General features: G+C 41.6%; 1 protein-coding gene across 1 annotated transcript in view; it reads right to left on the bottom strand.

The window, feature by feature from the left end:
• The window catches only part of MAPKAP1 (MAPK associated protein 1), a 279,446-nt gene that overhangs the window by 64,285 nt on the left and 197,167 nt on the right, over positions 1 to 17,994 (bottom strand). The window contains 1 exon segment of the mRNA XM_010365871.2: positions 4,707 to 4,814. Coding sequence (XP_010364173.1) covers positions 4,707 to 4,814 — 108 coding nt within the window.

A 17,994-nucleotide genomic window follows, 5' to 3' on the forward strand; every position in this document is an offset into this window, starting at 1 on the left:
AAACTAGCCAGTGAAGTCATGTGGGTCTGGATTTTCATTGTAGGAAGGTTCCTAATTACTAATTCACTTTTCAAAATAGTTATGAGAATATTCAGGTTTTCTATTTCTTCCTGTGTCAATTTTGTTGTCTTTTTCTATAAATTTGTTCACCTATAATTTTAATATTTTTGGTATAATTTTTTTCAAAATAATCTTGTATTTATTTACAAGACAAGATCTTACTGTTTAATGACAGGATCTGCAGTATACCTCCTTTTCATTCCTATTACTATCTGTGTTTCTCTTCCTTGTTTTTATCCATTTCCTTGGAGGTGTATCAATTTTGTTAGTCTTTTCAAAGAACCAGCTCTTGATTCTGATGTTTCTGAATTTCTATTTCATTAATTTCTATTCTTCTCAATGGCTTCTTTTCTTTCATTCGTTTCAGGTTTCTTTTTCTATTTCTTTTTTCAATTACTTGAGCTGAATGCTTAGCTCATTACTGTTCAGCCCTTCTTCTTCTTCTTTTTTTTTTTTTTGAGATGGAGTCTTGCTCTGTTGCCCAGGCTGGAGTGTAGTAGCACAATCTCAGCTCACTGCAACCTCCACCTCCCAGGTTCAAGGAATTCTCCTGCCTCAGCCCCCTTAGTAGCTGGGATTATAGGCACATGCCACCATGCCTGGCTAATTTTTATATTTTTAGTAGAGATGGGGTTTCACCATTTTGGCCAGGCTGGTCTCGAACTCCTGACCTTAGGTGATCCATCGGCCTTGGCCTCCCAAAGTGCTGGGATTACAGGCATGAGCCACCGCGCCCTGCCCAGCCTTTCTTCTTTTGTGATATTTGAATTAGACGGCTGTAAAATTTCCTTCAAATACTATTTTAGTTATATCCTCAAATTTTCATGTCAAATTTTCATTATCTTTCAGTTAAAATATTTTCTAATTTCTATTATTATTTCTTTTTTAAACCATGGGTTCAGAAACCTGTTTCTCAATTTCCAAACATATGCAGATCTTCTAGTTGTCTTGTTTTTTCCTAGCCTAATTTCACTGTGATCAGAGAACGTTTCACACATGATTTCGATCTTTTGATATGTAAGATTTACTTTATCGCATAGTATAAGGTCAATACTGGGAAACGTTCATGTGTGATTGGAAGAAAGTATGTATCTGCAGTTGTAGGGTAAAATATTCTCTGTACCACCTGTCCATGAGGTTAAGTTTAACTGTTGTTTTAAATTTTCTCTACTATACATTTTTTAAAATGTATTTGCTGTTTCAATTACTGAGTTAAAATCTCCTTCCATGATTGGAGATCTGTATACTTTTCTTAGTCATTCTTCAGTTTTGTATTACATATTTTGAGGCATATAGGTTTAGAACTGTTAAATCTTCCAAGTAAACTGAACCTTTCATCCTTATGAAGTAATGGTTTTTATATCTAAAAATGTATTCTGCCTCATGCTAATATGGCTACACCAGATTTCAGTTGCTATTTGCATAGAACATCTTTCTCCATCCTTTTACTTCAAACTTTCAGTATCCTTGATTTGAGAAAAACCCATCCTAACCATCTTAAAGACAACAACTACTACCACTACTACTAAAGCCTTCAGTTCATTTACTGATATGTCTGCATTTAAATCTTCATCTTACTACTTGTTTTCTATTTATCCTCCTTTTGGGCTTTCTACCCCTGGCAAACCCTGGACTTCTTTTGTCCCCTTTCCTCTAAAGGCTATCAACAACCCAGCTCAACCTTTAAGCTGCCACTGCCAGCCAGGCAAATGATGTCAGGGTGAAAGTGTTTGCAGGCGTTGATCTCTTCTGTTTCAATCTTTTCCCAGATATGGTCATTGATTCTTTTCTATCTTGTGCTCTTTGACGACCTTAGGATGGCCATTTCTTTATTTTAATCAGCTTTTTAGGTTACCTTCAGTGGGAGAGTTGGTTCAAAGTACTTAGTCTGCCTTTACTAGAAAGGTAAAATGCTGCATAATTTTCCAATATAGGGATATAAGTTATCTGATTACTCTTCCAATGTTAGATATTAGAAATAATGTTGTTAAAACACTGTACATAAATCTTTCTTGCATTTTAGATCTTTTTCTCCTTTTCATTTCTTTTTCTTTTCTTTTCTTTTTTTTGAGACGGAATCTCACTCTGTTGTGAGTTCAGTGGCGTGCAGTGGTGCGATCTGAGTTCACTGCAACCTCTGCCTCTTGGGCTCAAGCGATTCTCGTGTCTCAGCCTCCTGAGTAGCTGGGATTACAGGCACCCGTTACCATGCTTGGCTAATTTTTTTTTTTTTGTATTTTTGGTAGAGACGGGGTTTTGCCATGTTGGCCAGGCTGGTCTCGAATCCCTGACCCAGGTAATCCACTCACCTCAGCCTCCCAGAGTGCTGGATTACAGGCAAGAGCCACCCTGCCAGGCCTCCTTAATAATTTCCAAAAACAGATATACTGGAGAAAACATTTTTAGGTCTTTTGATATTTCCAGCTATATTATACTGTTATACTACAGACCCCAGTGTTTGAGTGTGCCTATTTCTCTATATTCTCTCCAGCAATGAGGACTCCCTTTGAAATACCTGGCTTATTTGATATGTGGCTCTAAAATGTTTGTATTTTACAATGTTGATAAGGATAAACATTTTCACAAATGTTTACTACTCATTTGAATTTTTTGGACCATTTGGGAATCAGCGATTTTTATTTCTATGTGTATTCACATAAGGTACTTACAACTGGTTGCAGACTGTGGGGACAGCAACCTTCTGCCTTTGAGAATTTGCAGCCAAATGCCAAAAGCATATTTCACCTTCCTGGTGAATTTTGTGCATGCTCTGCAGAACAGGCTGTCTGGGGCCTGAGTCAAAGAGTAGCATCCTAGGCTGGTGTGGTGGTTCATGCCTGTAATCCCAGCACTTTGGGAGGCCAAGGTGGGTGGATCACTTGAGGCCAGGAGTTTGAGACCAACATAGCAAAACTCCATCTCTACTAAAAATAAAAAAATAATAATAAAATTAGCCAGGAGTGGTGGTGCATGCCTGTAATCCCAGCTACTTGGGAGGCTGAGACATGAGAATTGCTTGAACCCGGAAGGTGTAGGTTGCAGTGAGCCTCCATCACACTACTGCACTCCAGCCTGGGCGACAGAGCAAGACTCTGTCTCAAAAAAACCCCCAAACCAAACCAAAACCAAAACAACAACAACAACAAAAAACAAAGAGCAAGCAAGCAGCCTGATCTTGTTGAGAGCGTCAGTGGCGTGAGTAAATACCTATCATCCATTCACTCATTCAATCCTTGGTTACTGAGGTCCTGCAGCACACAGTCTATAGCAGATCTATATGAAGGGTAACTTGGTATGGGCCAGGGTCACCGTCACAGACCTGACAATCTAGCAGGGGAGATTAAGTAAACAATCACTGAGAAAAATATGTAGTTCTAAATACAGGCTGGGTGCAGAGGCTCACATCTGTAATCCCAACATTTTGGGAAGCCAAGGTAGAAGGATTGCTTGAGGCCAAGAGTTTGAACCGCTGGGTGCGGTGGCTCACACCTGTAATCCCAGCGCTTTGGGAGGCCAAGGTGGGCAGATCACAAGGTCAGGAGATACAGACCATAGAGACGGTGAAACCCCGTCTCTATTAAAAATACAAAAAAATTAGCCGGGCGTGGCAGCATGTGCCTGTAGTCCCAGCTACTCGGGAGTCTGAGGCAGGAGAATCGCTTGAACCTGGGAGGTGAAAGTTGCAGTGAGCTGAGATTGTGCCACTGCACTCCAGCCTGGGTGACAGAGCGAGACTGCGTCTCAGAAAAAAAAAAAAAAAAAAGAGTTTGAGAGCAGCCTGGCCAATACAGTAAGACCCCATCTCTAAAAAATAAGAATAATAAATAAATGAATACATAGAAACACACACAATGGAGAAAAAGTAGTATACCATATGGCAGAACACAATGAGGAACTCAAATGAGGGGTGGATCAGTTTTAAGCAATGGGGGACAGGAAGATCACAGTGGCCTCTCTGAAGACAGGACATTTAAACTGAGACAAAGAATGAGAAAGAGTTATTAACAAGAATGGGGGAAGGAGCGTTCCAGGTGGAAGAAACAGCCTGTGTAAAAGCCCCGAAGCAGGAATGACTATAGACAGTCTGCTGCCTCAAGCACAGTTTCACACGTCACTTGCCCTTATGTCAGTGGGAGTATGGAGGAGAGGATGGCAAATGCACAATTTGGAAACTCGGAAGAGAGAATGAACAAAGTTAACAAGTTTTAAAGTTCTCAACATAGCATAAGGAATCACTACACTGCCTCCTGTTAGAATAAGCAAATGGTTAAAATTCTCTAAAACCTGATATCTGAATAGTGATACTGACAGGGCCAGTTGCTTTACATATGAAATAGCCTTTGCTTCAGAAAAGGCCTCATACTTCTAAGCTGTTTCCAGGGATGCTCCCAACTTAGGAAGACACAGTTTAACAGGAAAATATTAATCACAAAGTGCTAAACAGGATGCAGACTCTCTACCAAAAAGCACAAAATCAATCATTTCACTTTGGAATATACTTTTGGCACGAACACTGCAGTCTGCCTTGGAAAACAGTCACTTCAAATCTGCCTAGGGAAACCAGATCAGTGAGCGTTTCCAAACACATGACTTCTAAGCAAGTTTGCAACGGACAAAGCGGGCACGGAGCGAGGCGGCCAACGTACTGTTCTCGCGGACCAGGCAGAACTCCCATGCGCTCTGGCTCTCCAAAGTGCTGTCCAGGTCAACGGCGACATTGGGCTCGCTCTGCTTCTCTAGGCGGTACTGAGGGCCTGGAAGATCAAAGGGGCAGGAGGAGGGGAGGAAGTCTGAAACAGTGAATTTAACATTTAAAAAACACCACATACTGGTGAAAAGCTGATAAAGCCTTAGTAAAGTGTTAAAGTCTGTCTTAGTCTAGCTATCCAAGATGGAAGTCTGGGGTTTCTTTTGCATAAGGCTTCACATACTCATCTGTTCTATTATCAGATCTGTTTCCACTCAGTTATCCCTGAAACCAAGTAAGAGGTAAATGGGCTTTGAGTCAGAGTGACCTGGAGTTGTACATGGCTATACCACTTCTCAGATATGACCAGGTCACCTACCCTCTCTGAACCTCCGTTTCCTAATATATAATGTAGGAACAGTCATACCTTGAAAGATTGTTGTAAGGATCAGAGGTGACGTAGGAAAAATGCTTATTAGAAATGTACCTGCCTCACAGGAGGCAAAGGTACTTATTAATAATTATATAACAGTAAATGACAATCAGGAATAAGATATGTGTAGGACTTTAATATAACAACAGTCCAAAAAATTCAAAACAAATTGTAAACAGGTAAGCTTAAATAAAGCTCATATGACCTGGCATTCATATGCAGAAAAATTTTTAAAATTAAAAATATCTCAGATTTCTGAGTGATGATGATGAAAAGACAGTGACTACTGATTCACATTTTTGTTGAAACATTTATGAAAACACAAGAGACAAAGGTTCAATAGTACTGGCAGCCAGGAATACTAGCTACCCTGCATCACATAGAGGGTTCTTCTGGCAGACCTTAATAAAACACTGCAGCATTTTATACATTTATTCATGTATTTCTTTGTCAACCCAAATGACAATCTTGTTCTTCTCAGATAACACCTAACGGGTCCAATGATCAGATTCAAAAGACTGCTCCTGTGATCTGTTAATGGTTATTGAAAGGATTAGAGGCATAAGAAACTGTCTTATTATTTTGACTCTGAAAGGCGTGTTTGGTCAGACAGAAGGAGAGGTGAGAGATCTGAGGGAAGCATCAGAGGCCGGAGAGGGCTCCCAGGCGGAACACGTATTTTTAGATATGTTCTTCAGCTGTTGTCAGCTTGTGGATTAATCACATCTAGTGCTTCTCTATCATTAGTATGAGGCATTTCACTCATTTCCAATCATTCTCCTTCCCATGTTCTATGTTCAGCTGTAGCACTGTAGAGATTCATTTCAGTTTCAGGGTGTATTTGATCTTTTCTCTAACTGGTATTTCATTAGCACTTCCGCCTATTCTGAATTTTTACATACATTCGCTTACATACATTCAGTCCTTTTTACACTACTTAAATAAAGCTTTTAAACCTCTGTAAGTAAACAAATTCTTAAAACATATACAACTATTTAAGCATATACATAGAAGTATACACAGTTCTTTTAAACTCTAATACACTATATTTACATCAAAAAGGTATTGTGTTTTAAAATTATAGGTAGTAAATTCATTTTTAAAAAAAATTCTAATTTCAAAAGTGTTAAATAGGGCCAGGCATGGTAGCCCCCACTTAGCGATTCTCCCAAATCCCAGCACTTTGAGGGGACCGCTTGAACCCAGGAGTTCAAGACCAGCCTGGGCAACATAATAACAACAACAAAAATTTAAAAATTAGCCAGGCATGGTGGTGCGCACCTGTAGTCCCAGCTACTCGGGAGGCTGAGGCGGGAGGACTGCTTGAGTCCAGGAGCTGGAGGCTCCAGTGAGCTATGACCATGCCACTGTACTCCAGCCTGGGCAACAGAGAGAATCCCTGTGTCTCTTAAAAAAAAAAAAAAAAAAAAAAAAAAAGTGTTAGGTAAATCAAAGTATGGAAGGAAATGCAGATAATTCTTACAGTCTCTACTACCTATCACCTGTCCATGCCAATAATTTTCAATTAATAGGCACATCTGCTATTGATCAGTAGATGCTGGCACATAATACTGGGTGGAAGGATTCTTAGAAAGCTGAACCTTAAGAAAACAGCTGTGGGCCCCCTTGGTCTAGCAGAGGAAAGGGAGTTACCCCTGAACCCAGAGGGCTGCTTTCTAAGACAATGGCCTATTAAACAATCTCTGACTGCTCCCATCTCCAAAACCTCCCAGCAACACAGTGTGTAGAAGCCACTGACATCCACTTCTATAAATTTACAGTGAAATCTGGGTGTAAAGTTTAGTTGTAATAATTCATTTCTCAGGCCAAGTATGGTGGCTCACATTTGTAATCCCAGCCCTTTGGGGGAGCCAAGGCAAGAGGATCACTTGAGGCCAGGAGTTTGAGGCCAGCCTGGGAAAACATAGTGAGTCTTCATCTCAACAAAAAAAGTTTTTAAGTTAGCTGGGTGTGGTGGTGTACGCCTGTAGTCTCAGCTACTGGAGAGGCTGAGGTGGATCTCCTGAGCCCAGGGATTTGAGGCTGCAGTGAGCTATGATTGTGCCACTGTACTAGACCCTATCTCCAATTTTTTTTTTTTTTTTTTTTTTTTGAGACGGAGTCTTGCTCTGCCGCCCAGACTGGAGTGCAGTGGCCAGATCTCGGCTCACTGCAAGCTCCGCCTCCCGGGTTTACACCATTCTCCTGCCTCAGTCTCCCGAGTAGCTGGGACTACAGGCGCCTGCCACCTCGCCCGGCTAGTTTTTTGTATTTTTTTAGTAGAGACGGGGTTTCACCTTGTTAGCCAGGATGGTCTCGATCTCCTGACCTCGTGATCCGCCTGTCTCGGCCTCCCAAAGTGCTGGGATTACAGGCTTGAGCCACCGCGCCCGGCCCTCCAAAATTTTTAAAACAAATAATAGCCCAAATTTGGGAGCAACCTAGGTCTAACACAGGGACTGATTAAATGTTATGAAATACCATAAAAATATTAAATGTGATGGTACAAAAATATTTAATTTTACAAAACATGTTTATAACATGCTAACTTTATGAAAGCAGCTAATTATATAGCATATTCTAAATTGTAATTATAAAAATACAACTTATAATTTTTAAAATAGTAGCAGAGTGGGGTGACTACAGTTAACAACAATGTACTATACATTTCAAAACAAGCTAGAATAGTGGACATGAAATGTTCCCAGTGTATAGAAATGATAAATACTCCAGGTGGTACCCAAATACCCTGACTTGATCATTACACATTCTATGCATATAACAAAATATCACGTGTACTCCACAAATATATACAAACATTATGTATGAATTTTAAAAAGGTAAATCTAAGCAAAAAAATATGTAAAGGAAGAGAGGAAAAAAGACTAGGAGGTTATTTCTAAAATGTGAATGGTAGTTATAATTCATAATGGAATTAATAAGTGTTTTTATTTTTCCTTTGTGTTTTTTTGTATTTTTCAAATTTGCTATAATAAATGAAGGCCACTTTTGTTATTTAAAAACACCAGATAAACTTAAAAGTTCTTCAATTTCTTACTATGCCATTTTTTTTGAGGCTACTATATAATTAGCACACACTGTGGCATCTCCAATGGGTCATTCACATGCAGTAATTTAATCAAAAGCACACAGGATCTGTTTATGTAGACATATTTTCATGTGAAGCTAGTCCTGCACCCTGGCATGAGTACTCTGAGAGCAGTGCACAGGCTGTTGGGCTTCTCAAGCTGTCAGCCTACCTGACAGCTGGATTTTATATAAGCTACTACTTTCCTGATTACTGGGAACTAAGGCCTGGCTGCATCAGGAGGAATTTCAGGCCGGTCTCCTTTGCACATTTTTTCCTACCAGTCTTTGCAGCTGCCTGGGAAACGTGGATCAGGGAAAACAGGGAGTCAGGGAGTACCAGGAAGGATCTGTTATCCCTAAAGACAACTCCCTGCTCCACTCTCAAAGCCATAAATGCCATCATCTGATATTTATTTTATTTCTTGGATCTTACAGATATTTCTATTAAAATCAGTTTTCTGAAAGTAGCTTCTTGGACTTTGTCCTATGAAGCCTAGTATCATGATGACTTTCATTTAATACATGCTTATTATGTGCCAAGCATGCTATATACCTTACCTTACTGAATCCTCACAGCAACCCCCAGAGGCATATTAGCCCCAGTTTACAGATTGGGATGCTGATGAAGTAACTTGCCCAAGATCACAAAGGTAAAAAGTAGGAAGGGGGAAATGAAATCCATGGGTGTCTTCTGGCTCTAAAGCTGTCTGCCTTGAACCCTCCTTCCTCCTGCGAACTATAAATTACTGGCCAATTATAAAGAGGCCACAATTTATACCATAAATACAGGTTTTTGTAGATTTGTGGATTCATCTAGAATCTGAATCACTTAACTTCTATACATTCAAAACGGAAATGATCTGAAACTATTTATTTTAACAAAATTCATACATACCAAATATTTCATGCTCTGGCTGCATTCTGAGTCCACTGTAGTACCACTGCCTCTTATGAAAACATGATCAGATGTGATCACCTTATCTTTCTATCCAACCAGGAAGGCCCGTCCATCTTTCCTTAGGAATATTGCTAATAGTCTATGCTCAGTTTAGTCAGTAACTGAAAATCCGCGTGTTTTCTGCCCTGGGTACTCCCTGATCATCCATCAAAGCTGAAGAACAATTTGGAAACCCACTTCTGAACTTAGCAAAGGACCAATGGGGTAACAACCTGGGGGAAGGCAGGGTGGTTAAGCTGCATATGAAACTTGATATCTAAATCCAAATGGAAAACTGCTTTTTATAAATCTGTATTTCTCTCCATAATCCTCGCCTGAATAGTGGACATTTCACAGAGAAAGATTATAGTATTTTACACATTTTCCCCCCAGAAAGGCAAGGGGGGAAAAATTAAACTAGGCGCCCGCCACCTCGCCCAGCTAGTTTTTGTACTTTTAGTAGAGACGGGGTTTCACTGTGTTAGCCAGGATGGTCTCGATCTCCTGACCTCGTGATCCGCCAGTCTCGGCCTCCCAAAGTGCTGGGATTACAGGCTTGAGCCACCGCGCCTGGCCAAAAGCCATTTCAAAAAGACAAACTGTGAGGTCAGTTTCTATGAATATACTTTTTACCAAAGAAATGATTATATAAAATATAAAAGGCTCTTTCACACTGAACAGGACAAGGTTCTCAAGGCAACATCCACACTTTGGAAAGAGGATTTAAAAAGTCACAGCTGCGCATGAAGCCACATGCCCTCCATTTCACAGCAGAGAGGAACACAAAAGGAAGATTTTGGGAAGCAGTTACTCTGTAGCAATGAGAAAACCTGCTTGGGCACTCCAGTGATGTATTTATTGCAGTAATACCATGCCACCAAATGGCCTAGGAACAAAATATTGCTTTGGGCACTTTGGGAGGGTTCCAAGTTATAATACCCAGGCAGGATTTTTATGGGATTTTGTAAACCCGAGGCAAACATCTCAGCACATAAGTTTCAAAGAAAATCTGTAGAATCTGTTGGTTGGTGGCTACATGCTCAGAGCAGCTTCCTTGATCCCTTTAACCCCTGATTGAAACGTAAAAGGTTCTAGCATCCAATTCTTTAACAGGGGCAAGCCAGCTGAAAGCTGAAATCCAATGGAAAGCAAGTGCCTGCCCAAGTCTGAAGAGAGGGAAGACATACTGTCACCTCTATTGCTCTGTGTCTTCTTTCTAGAGACCCATGGGAGAAACTTCTTTCAGATCCTGGTATCAGGAGAAGTTGTACTTCCCTGGAACAAAGGGCTTGCTTTTGTATCTTTACAAAGTTTAACATAAATCTTATAACTAGTTGCTATCATGTCCCTTTCTCCTTTGCCCATCAGGAAGCTCAGCACTGAATGTTTGCGTGACTATGATGACCTGGACATGCATTTCTCTGACAGCTCCTCTTCCTGGGGACCCGTAAACTTGTCGTTTAATCTTTACGTTACTTTTCCTCTCATATAGTTTATTGGTTCGTATGTATATATATTTTTTAAGAGGTGGGTCTCGCTATATTGCCCAGGCTGGAGCGTAGCAGCTGTTCACAGGTGTGATTCCATCACTGATCAGCACGGGCGTTTTGACCTGTATGTTTCCGACATGGGCCAGTTTACCCTTTCTCAGGCAACCTGGTGGTTACCCACTCCTGGGAGGTCACCATATTGATGCTGAACTTAGTGTGGACATCTGATCAGCACAGCGCTGATCTAGGCTATAGCCCAGAAATCCTGGGCTCAAGCAACCCTCCCGTGTCAGCCTCCTGAGTAGCTGGGACCACAGACACACAACACTGCACTCAGTGGTTCGTGTATTTTAAAATCTATTACAATAATTTCAAATATTTTTGGGATCAAGGTAGGATATAGATGAATTAACTTATCATTATCATTGCTGACCATATGAACAAGTCTGAGAATCACCTGTGCAAGGAAAAATGACAGAGTCAAAGACGGAACACTTTCATGGTTATGTCTTCATGTCAATTGTTTTCCATTCACCAGTTTAAAGAGCTGCTTTATACAAAAACTAGCCGGGCGAGGTGGTGGGCGCCTGTAGTCCCAGCTACTCAGGAGGCAGAGGCAGGAGAATGGCGTAAAACCCGGGAGGCGGAGCTTGCAGTGAGCTGAGATCCGGCCACTGCAGTCCAGCCTGGGCGACAGAGCAAGACTCCGTCTCAAAAAAAAAAAAAAAAAAAAAAAAAAAAAAAAAGAGCTGCTTTAATCTGAAAGAGCTTCTTATAGCCAGAAAAAAACTAAGTGTGAGCAGTAAGAGGAAACGCTAGGCTTGAGCAAAGCATCCCTGGTGTTTGTGCCCTGAGAGGGAGTAATGCTGCCAGCTATGCATCTTGGGGAAAGAATTTAATCTCATCTGTAAAACAGGGATAACAGAGCTTCCCTCAGAAGGTTGCTGTGAGGATTAAATGAGACAATCCAGGACTTCCCTTAGCAAAGTGCTCAGTCAATGAGAGCTGCTATTATTGCAAATACAGACTGAAACAAAAACCACTGTGATAAGGTTTAGGTAGATCCCTAGCCTATGAGTCACAACAGGCTCACAGCCTTACCAGGGAGGGCACACCGGGGCAGGGAATGCTGGCATCAAAGCGAATGTCTGTCCTCTTTCCCTCATGTGTCCAAAGTAGGGGTGCAGGGTGCGTATCTATTTAAACAAGCTTGCTTTTAAGCTGCAGGCGGCACTTATGATTAGAGACGTGCTCAGTAGCCAGGATTCCTACAGTTCCCTAGTCTCTCAGGTCCTACAAATACAGTCTAAAAATGATGAGTAAATGTCAGAACCCACAGAACAAAACATGGCAGCACAGATATCAAAGGACACGTGACGCTGGCTCTGAGCTCACATGTCCACCCCACACAGCCTTGGCTTCTTCCACACTGACCTTCCATGGGCCATGTGCGTTCTTCAGTGCCTCCTGGTCTCTGCATGTGCCAACCCCTCTTCCCTCTTCTTCACCTAGCTGTGAGTCCTCCTTCAAGACAACCTGGTTCAGATGTTTCCACCTCAGGGAAGGGGAGGGTGGGGCTACCTGTCCCCTTCTCTGTGCTCCCACACAGCGCCTTGTTCCTACCTTGGTAGGAGCACTCGCTGGGCTCTTCTATAATTTACCTGCTCAAGCTGTCTTGCTGCCTCCCGCAGCCTCGAGGGAGGGATGAGTCACCTCTGTGCTTGGTGCATCGTTGATGCTCAAAAAATGTTCATTAGATGGATGTTGGATGGTAGTGTAGCATCACATGTCCTTTGATATCTGTGTCATGGTTTGTTCTGTGAGTTCTGACATTTACTTGTCATTTTTAGACAATATTTGTAGGACCTGCGAGACGAGGGAACTGTAGGAATCCTGGCTGCCAAGCAAGTCTCTAATCTTAAATGCTGTCTGTAGCTTAAAAGCAAGCTTGTTCAAGGGGGAGCTGAGGCTGAGAAGCTTGGCCCAGACTGTTGGTCAAGATTTGGATTTTCTCTTATAAGCAACAGATGCTAACAGAGCAGGGAAGTGACACAATCAACTTTATATTTTGGTGAGATTCTTCTGGTGGCACTGTTGACAATGGGCTGGAGACTTATGGCAGGAAGACCTATTCCAGGAGGACTGTGCCAAGCATTGACCACTCTAAGGCAGGGGCTGACTGAATCTGCATTCCTCACTGAGCCAAAGCCACTATGCTGATGCTGTCTGTATCAGAGCTCAGACCCAACATCAGCTATTCTAAAATGTCTGCATTTAGTGTCAGCTCCATCGCTTATAACTCTTCCTCTAGGGGCAACTACAATCATTTTCTGCTTGATCTCAATATAAGCACTGAACTGTATTCAAGTGATAACGGCTGTAGCTTATACCCCCTCTGAGGCTCAGATAGGATAATCTGGAATTTAAATAATAAAAAAGGAACAAGCTGACATGACAATAAGGTCACACTTTAGCTTCTTCTGAGCCAATACAGCATTTGCTCTCGGTGAAACAGCTGGACAGAATGAAATTAAATACAATTCCTCTTACAAAAGAAGAAAGGCCAAGGCTGTCCCAATAAACCAACTCTCCTGCCTAGTTACACCCCAGGGCCTTCAGGAAAGGCTTTGAAAGCATGACCCATCAGTTCTAATTTTTAAAACTTATCCTCTCAGTCAACACTAGAAAAAGGCCCATTCCAACTTTTATCTTGGCTACAAAGTGCTGTTATCTTGGCTTGATGTCAGGAGCTCTATCTCTCTTTCTGCTGACAAGCAGAGACGAGAAAGATAAGATTGGAAACGAATCTCACTTCTCGGAGTAAATAAATAATCAATACTCATCTAAATGTAAATGAGAAGGTAGCCCCCTCTGATAACAGCACTCTTATCAGAGAGCCAATTTTCTTCAGACATTTGGCCTCAACCAAATCACCATCATTCAGCCCCAGCCTAATGGCAAAAAATCGTAACTAAATTGAACCGATCACCAGAGATCAACTAAGTTCGGCCCTGGCCACTTCAGGTTCAAATGTTTGGGAATGCAATTTTGCCCCCATTAACTTTCAATAGCAATGAAGAACGGACTGGTCAAGGGGCCAGTCTGTGCAATAAACAAAGCCCAGCAAGGGGGCTGGCCAGAAGATGAGGAGGAGTGGGCTTCAGTGTTTAAACAACAACAGTGCCATCACGGAAGCAAGCCCCAAAACTGTGAAGGGAAGGCTGCCTCTGTGGGCTAAGTAGATGGCATTCTTTCCTCTATCTAAGGCTTGGCTGAAACTGAGAAGACATTCAATTTGGTGAATGATGATGATGATGATGATTAAAGTTTATTAAAACAAATATAAAGAAAAAAAGAGATATTAAAAAGCTACTGTAGCTCAAAATAACCTAAGGTTCAAATGATCAATTTCCTCCAACTAATGTGACTCAGACTTACATCTGACCCAGTAGTGCCGCACTGACCTGATTTTACTGAAAGAAGACGCCGTCTACAAGACAAATCACTTTCAAACCACTGCACTGGGGTTTCCATTTCTTTGCTGCAAGACTCAATTCACTGCTGATGAGAGTATTGGGGAAATTATGACCATTATTGATAGGACAGCAAAACCACTTTCACACAGCAGTCTTCAAGTCGACAGAAAGCTTGCACTAGACCATTAATGAAGGTGTCAGCTAAAACCAGAAATTAAAGACAAAGACTGGAAGAGGCCTAATTTTTAGAGCACGTTAAGGACACCAGACACACAGAAGCAGCAGCCATTTATCCTCTTAAGAGTAACAGAGCCTAAATAAGAATGAGCAGAGGAACGGGCTACTCTACTTATGATTAGGGAAAGAAAATGCTTTTTTTCTTGCCTGGCCTTGGAGTTCCAAGGCCGTAGGCTCTCAATATTATCAGCTCACAATCTTCATCAGCCAAAGGAGGAGATGTTTGGTGTGAGACAGAACTACCCAATGTTTTACTATCTCTATTGCTGCTGTGAGCATCTAATCCTAGAAGGCAGATGTGTGGCAGTTGGAGTGTGGGTTTTGGAGTCAAAAAGACTTGGATTGAAATCCTGGCTCTTTTACAAGTTATGTGACCCTGGGCAAGTTAGTGGATCTAAACCTTCATGGAGTAATTCCACAGATTATGTGTAACACAATGCCTCGCACATAAGCACTTAATAAAGGTCAGTTATACTGCTACACAAATTTGACAAAATCATCAACTTGCCCTTTTTGAAAACAAGTCAAATATTGCTTCATTCCTGGACTATAATAACAGCATCAGCAGCTGACATTGAGGACTTTCCTGGCTCTTAACAACTTGCTTTCCACGCATTTGCTTTCTGTATCTTCATAAAACTTTATGCGGTAGGCCCTACAGTAATCCCCACTTTACAGAGGAGGAAAATAAACCATGGAGTGGTTAAGTCACGTACCCATGGTGAGGCCAGGACGAGAACGCAAGTGTTTCCGATTCCAAAGCCTGTGCTCTTCACCATTCTGCTCTGCTGTATCCCATAAAGAACAGTATAGGTTTTGATCTTTGGGTTAAAAAAAAGAATTGTAAGGTTTAGATGATTTATCAGCTCAGAAAGGAGTAAAGATGCTGGGTGGGAGACCAGGCAGCAGGGAAGAGAGTAGGAAGTTGATCTTGAGGGGGTCAAAACTGAGAGTCCATCAACTCTCACAACAGGCATGTTACATATGTGAACACCAGCTGCTTGCCCTGATTTTTCCAGGGTTGGGGTGGGGGTTCTTTTTCTAAGTTAAGTGATTTACAGACTTACGGCCTCAATCCACAGTTCTGAAAGTGTGATTTCTTTAGGGTTTAACTATACCCATTTCTAGTCTTGTTACAACTTTTTTATTGTGATAGAAAACATTTACTGGAAATATGTTACTGCTATTACCAGGTCATAAAATAAAAAGAAAAATAGTTTATGTATTGCCATCATTTTCAATCATCAATCAGAAAGTGCCAAGAGGAGGAAAGGAAAGGGCGTACAGCCGAATTTTCTTCTTTGTGTGGGAGAAAATGTAGGAGCATCATAATTCTTTAGAACAAATTTATTCTTGAATACCTAGCCTCACGAATGGGCTCCGGGGAGGAGCAGGGAGGCATCCTTTTGGCATATCCCCTCCTTTCTGCAGCCCTGCCTGAATCCCTGTCAGAATTAAGAGCTCTTTAATCCCACCTTCCTTGGGACCTTGCTTTTCTCAGTGCACTGAGCATGCTGAATTAGAAGTACTTTTGTCTATTTGTCATTCCCCCCACCTAGCCAACATCAGGCACTCGTTGAAGATGGGGTGGGGGGCTTTCAAAAAAAACTCAACTCTGTCTTCCCAAGGCTTCAGCATAACAAAAGGCTCTTTGTTGGTGCTCAATAATCTTTGTTAAAGGTGGCACTGAAAATTGAACTCAACAATCTACTTCTTCTAGCTGATATTCCTATCCTAAGAAATATTAGCCCAAGTATACAATGATGTATATTAAAAGATGTTCATTACAGTAGTGTTTTAACATAAAAATTTTCATACAACCTAAATATTTACCAGTAGGAAACTATTAAATAAATTATGGTATATCTATATACTGGGTTGTCATATGGTTGTTATAAGAATAAGCTAAGTTGGTTGGGTGCAGTGGCTCACATTACATCTGTAATCCCACATCACATCTGTAATCCCAACACTTTGGGAGGCACAAGTGGGAAGATCACTTGAAAGCGGGAGTTCCAGACCAGTGAAATCCCCATCACTACAAAAAAAAAAAAAAAATTAGCTGGTTGTGGTAGTGTGGAGCTGTAGTCCCAGCTACTTGGGAGGCTGAGGTGGGAGGATTGCTTAAACCCAGGTGTTCAAGGTTACAGTGAGCTATGATGGTTCCACTGCACTCCAGCCTGGGCAACAGAGCAAGACCATCTCTAAAATAAAATAAAGCTAAGTTAATAAGACATGGGAAGAATTCTATGATACATTACTAAATTTATAAGATATAGAATGTATAGAGTAAGCTACATGTTAGTAAAGTAAAACCCAAATTACATAGGTGCACTGATATGTGGATTTGTAAAATACACACCACAATCTGGAGGGTCATGAATCAAACCGTTCTCATAGCTGTTCTTTTACCTATAGTAACCTGTGGGACAGAGGAAGGTACAGCAGCAAAAAAGATGGCTTTTGTTTTTACTTTATAGATTCTTATCATGTTTGGGTTTTTGACAGTAGATGATTATAAGTATTACATTTATTTTAAAATTCAATTTTAAAAAGCGAGGTGGAACAATCTCAGAGATTATTCCAGCTAGACCAGACTAGGGAAGACTGTGGCCCCTGGAACCTCCTTGAGTCTCCTCTCACACCATCTGGCTCCTCACACATCATGTAGGCTCAGTGGCTCTGGAGAGAGACCTAAACAGTTGAGGAGCCAGGAACTAAATTGGGATAGAGCCTGTTCAAGGGTTCCTGAGGTCCACAGTCAAGTCACAGGGAGACCACAGAAGCTTCCAGTGCTGCTTAAAGGGGCTGAGCAGGCAAAGCTGAAGAGGACTGACTGGAGCATCTGGAGTCGGACTACAAAGACTGTTTACAGCTGGGTGCGGTCGCTCATGCCTGTAATCCCAGCACTTTGGGAGGTCAAGGTGGGGAGGATTGCTTGAGGTCAGGAGTTCAAGAACAGCCTGAGCAACACAGTAGGATCCTGTCTCTACAGAAAATAAAAATTAGCCTGGTATGGTAGCACATACTTGTCTTAGCTGCTTGGAAGGCTGAGGTGGGTGCTTAAGCCTAGGAGATCAAGACTGTAGTGAGATATGATCACGCCACTGTGCTCCATCCTGGATGACAAAGCAAGACCTTCTCTCTCTAATATATATATATATATATATATATGTAACAAAAACTGTTTACAAAGTCAGGCCACAACTGCAGACCAAGGGCCAGATCCCATTCACTCTTGTTATCACCACGGCCTGATAACTATGCCCGCCCCAACCTCCTCACGGATTCTACCCAGAGCCACAGAAAACAAAGGGTGTCCCATATGTCTCTGACTGGTTTTCCTCTAGGGCAGTTCTGAAGCCTCCAGGCAGGCTTTGAGATAAGTGGTGGTCAGGAGTCCATCCCTACAGCCTGTGGGTAGAGAAAAGGTCTGGATTGGATCCCTGCCTAAGCTTAATAAAGTGTGTATCTAGGGAATGTTCTGCAAACTCGGCAGACCCCAGTCCATTTGAGACAGTATGACGTAATGCTTATAAGCCAGACTCCTTGGGTTTGAAGTCCCAGCTCCACCACTCACACGT

Source organism: Rhinopithecus roxellana, chromosome 16, assembly GCF_007565055.1.
Source record: "Rhinopithecus roxellana isolate Shanxi Qingling chromosome 16, ASM756505v1, whole genome shotgun sequence".
Classification (NCBI taxonomy): domain Eukaryota; kingdom Metazoa; phylum Chordata; class Mammalia; order Primates; family Cercopithecidae; genus Rhinopithecus; species Rhinopithecus roxellana.